General features: G+C 49.3%; 1 protein-coding gene across 1 annotated transcript; it reads left to right on the plus strand.

Annotated features, from left to right (window-relative positions):
* Positions 1–373: 373 nt before the first annotated feature.
* Positions 374–1,154, plus strand: LOC121918528 (transient receptor potential cation channel subfamily V member 4-like; the record flags this gene model as incomplete). The annotated part of the gene is made up of 2 exons (XM_042444563.1): positions 374–690; positions 1,028–1,154. Coding segments are annotated over 2 exons (444 nt in total), but the record flags the coding sequence as incomplete, so codon positions are not given.
* Between the last annotated feature and the right edge of the window lie 713 nt (positions 1,155–1,867).

The following is a 1,867-nucleotide window of genomic DNA, read 5'->3' on the forward strand; positions in this document are numbered from 1 at the left end:
CAGGAGGAGTTCTTTCAAAGGAGCACAGGTCTTACTTGCCCCTCTTCCTGTGGAGAATTCTGGGAGCAGGAGGCGTTCTTTCAAAGTAGCACAGGTTTTACATGCCCCATTTCCTGTGGAGAATTCTGGGAGCAGGAGGAGTTCCCTCAGAGTGTTGGCAGACGGTTGGGTTGGATTTCTCATTGACGGTCTTGGTTTGGATTGGATTCGAATTCCCTTTGAGTTGGGTTGGTTGAAAGTTCGTTTGGGTTACCCATTGAGGGCAACCATTTCTAATTAGAGAAGCCTCCTCTGGCTCTATCCAAGTCTCCATTTCTTCTTCGGTCCCTCACCTCTTCATGTTTCCCTCTATCCCTCTCCTCTTCGCTCGCAGCCTTAGTCTCCTTGCTGAACCCATGTCCCAGTTCCGAGTCCTGTGGCGAAGACCCCACCAACTGCACCGACTCCAGTTACCCTTCTTGCCAGGATAGTCACACCTTCAGCACCTTCCTCCTTGACCTCTTCAAGCTGACCATAAGCCTAGGGGACCTTGAGAAGAGCGAGAACACCAAGTACCCAGGGGTCTTCATCATCCTCCTGGTTACCTACATCATCCTCACCTTCGTCTTGCTGCTCAACATGTTGATCGCTCTCATGGGGGCGATGGTGGGACAGGTCTCCAAGGAGAGCAAGCAGATTTGGAAGCTCCAGGTAAGAATGGGTGTCCTTCCATGTCATCCAAGTTCCAGGGACTGACCGGTCACCACCTCACACCCCCATTTCCTCTGAGTGCCAGGGACTGACCGTTCACCCTCGCACACCCCCGTGTCCTCAGAGTCCCAGGGACTTACCGGTCCCCACCTCACGCCCCCATGTCCTCCAAGTCCCAGGGACTGACTGGTCACCCTCCATGTCTTCTGAGTCCCAGGGACTGACCAGTCACACCCCCATGTTCTCTGAGTCCCAGGGAATGACTGGTCACAACCCCATGTCCTCCAAGTCCCAGGGACTGACCGGTCACCACTATTTCCTCTTCCTCCACTCACAGTGGGCTTCCACCATCTTGGATATCGAGTGCTCCTTCCCCATCTTTCTCTGCAAAGCCTTCCGTTCGGTGGAAATGGTCACTGTCAGCAAAACCTTGGATGGGACGCCTGACCGCCGTGGTGTTTCAGGTAAATATGAGAAGACTTTGTAATCCCACCCAAAAATAAAACCCCTTAATAATCAGGTTGGCTTCATTTTTGTGGGGACTCAGTTCTCTCGGTGGGTCTGTGTTGGTAGACCCATTGTCTCAACTGTTGAATATTGGAGTCAATGTATAAGTAAGTCAGTAGAGTAGAGTAGAGCCGTTGGATCAATGGTAGAGTCAATGTATGGGTAAGACCCATTGATTCAATAGAAGAGAGTAGACCCATTGGATCAATGGTAGAGTCAATGTATAGGCAATTCCCATTGATTCAGTAGAGAAGAGTAGACCCAGTGGATCAATGGTAGAGTCAATGTATTGATAAGTTCCATTGATTCAGTAGAGCAGAGTAGAGTGGAGTAGACCCATTGGGTCAACTGTTGAATGGGCAAGTGAACTCTTAGGTAAGTCCCATTGATTCAGTAGAGTAGACCCAATGGGTCAACTTTTGAATGGGCAAGTGAACTCTTAGGTAAGTCCCGTTGATTCAGTAGAGTAGAGTAGACCCATTGGGTCAACTATTGAATGGGGAAGTCAACTCTTAGGTAAGTCCCGTTAATTCAGTAGAGTAGAGTAGATCCATTGGTTCAACTGTTGAATTGGAAAGTCAACTCTTAGGTAAGTCCCATTGACTCAGTAGAGTAGAGTAGACCCATTGGGTCAACTGTTGAATGGGCAAGTGAACTCTTAGGTAAGTCC

This window comes from Sceloporus undulatus, unplaced genomic scaffold (genome assembly GCF_019175285.1).
Source record: "Sceloporus undulatus isolate JIND9_A2432 ecotype Alabama unplaced genomic scaffold, SceUnd_v1.1 scaffold_15222, whole genome shotgun sequence".
NCBI lineage: Eukaryota > Metazoa > Chordata > Lepidosauria > Squamata > Phrynosomatidae > Sceloporus > Sceloporus undulatus.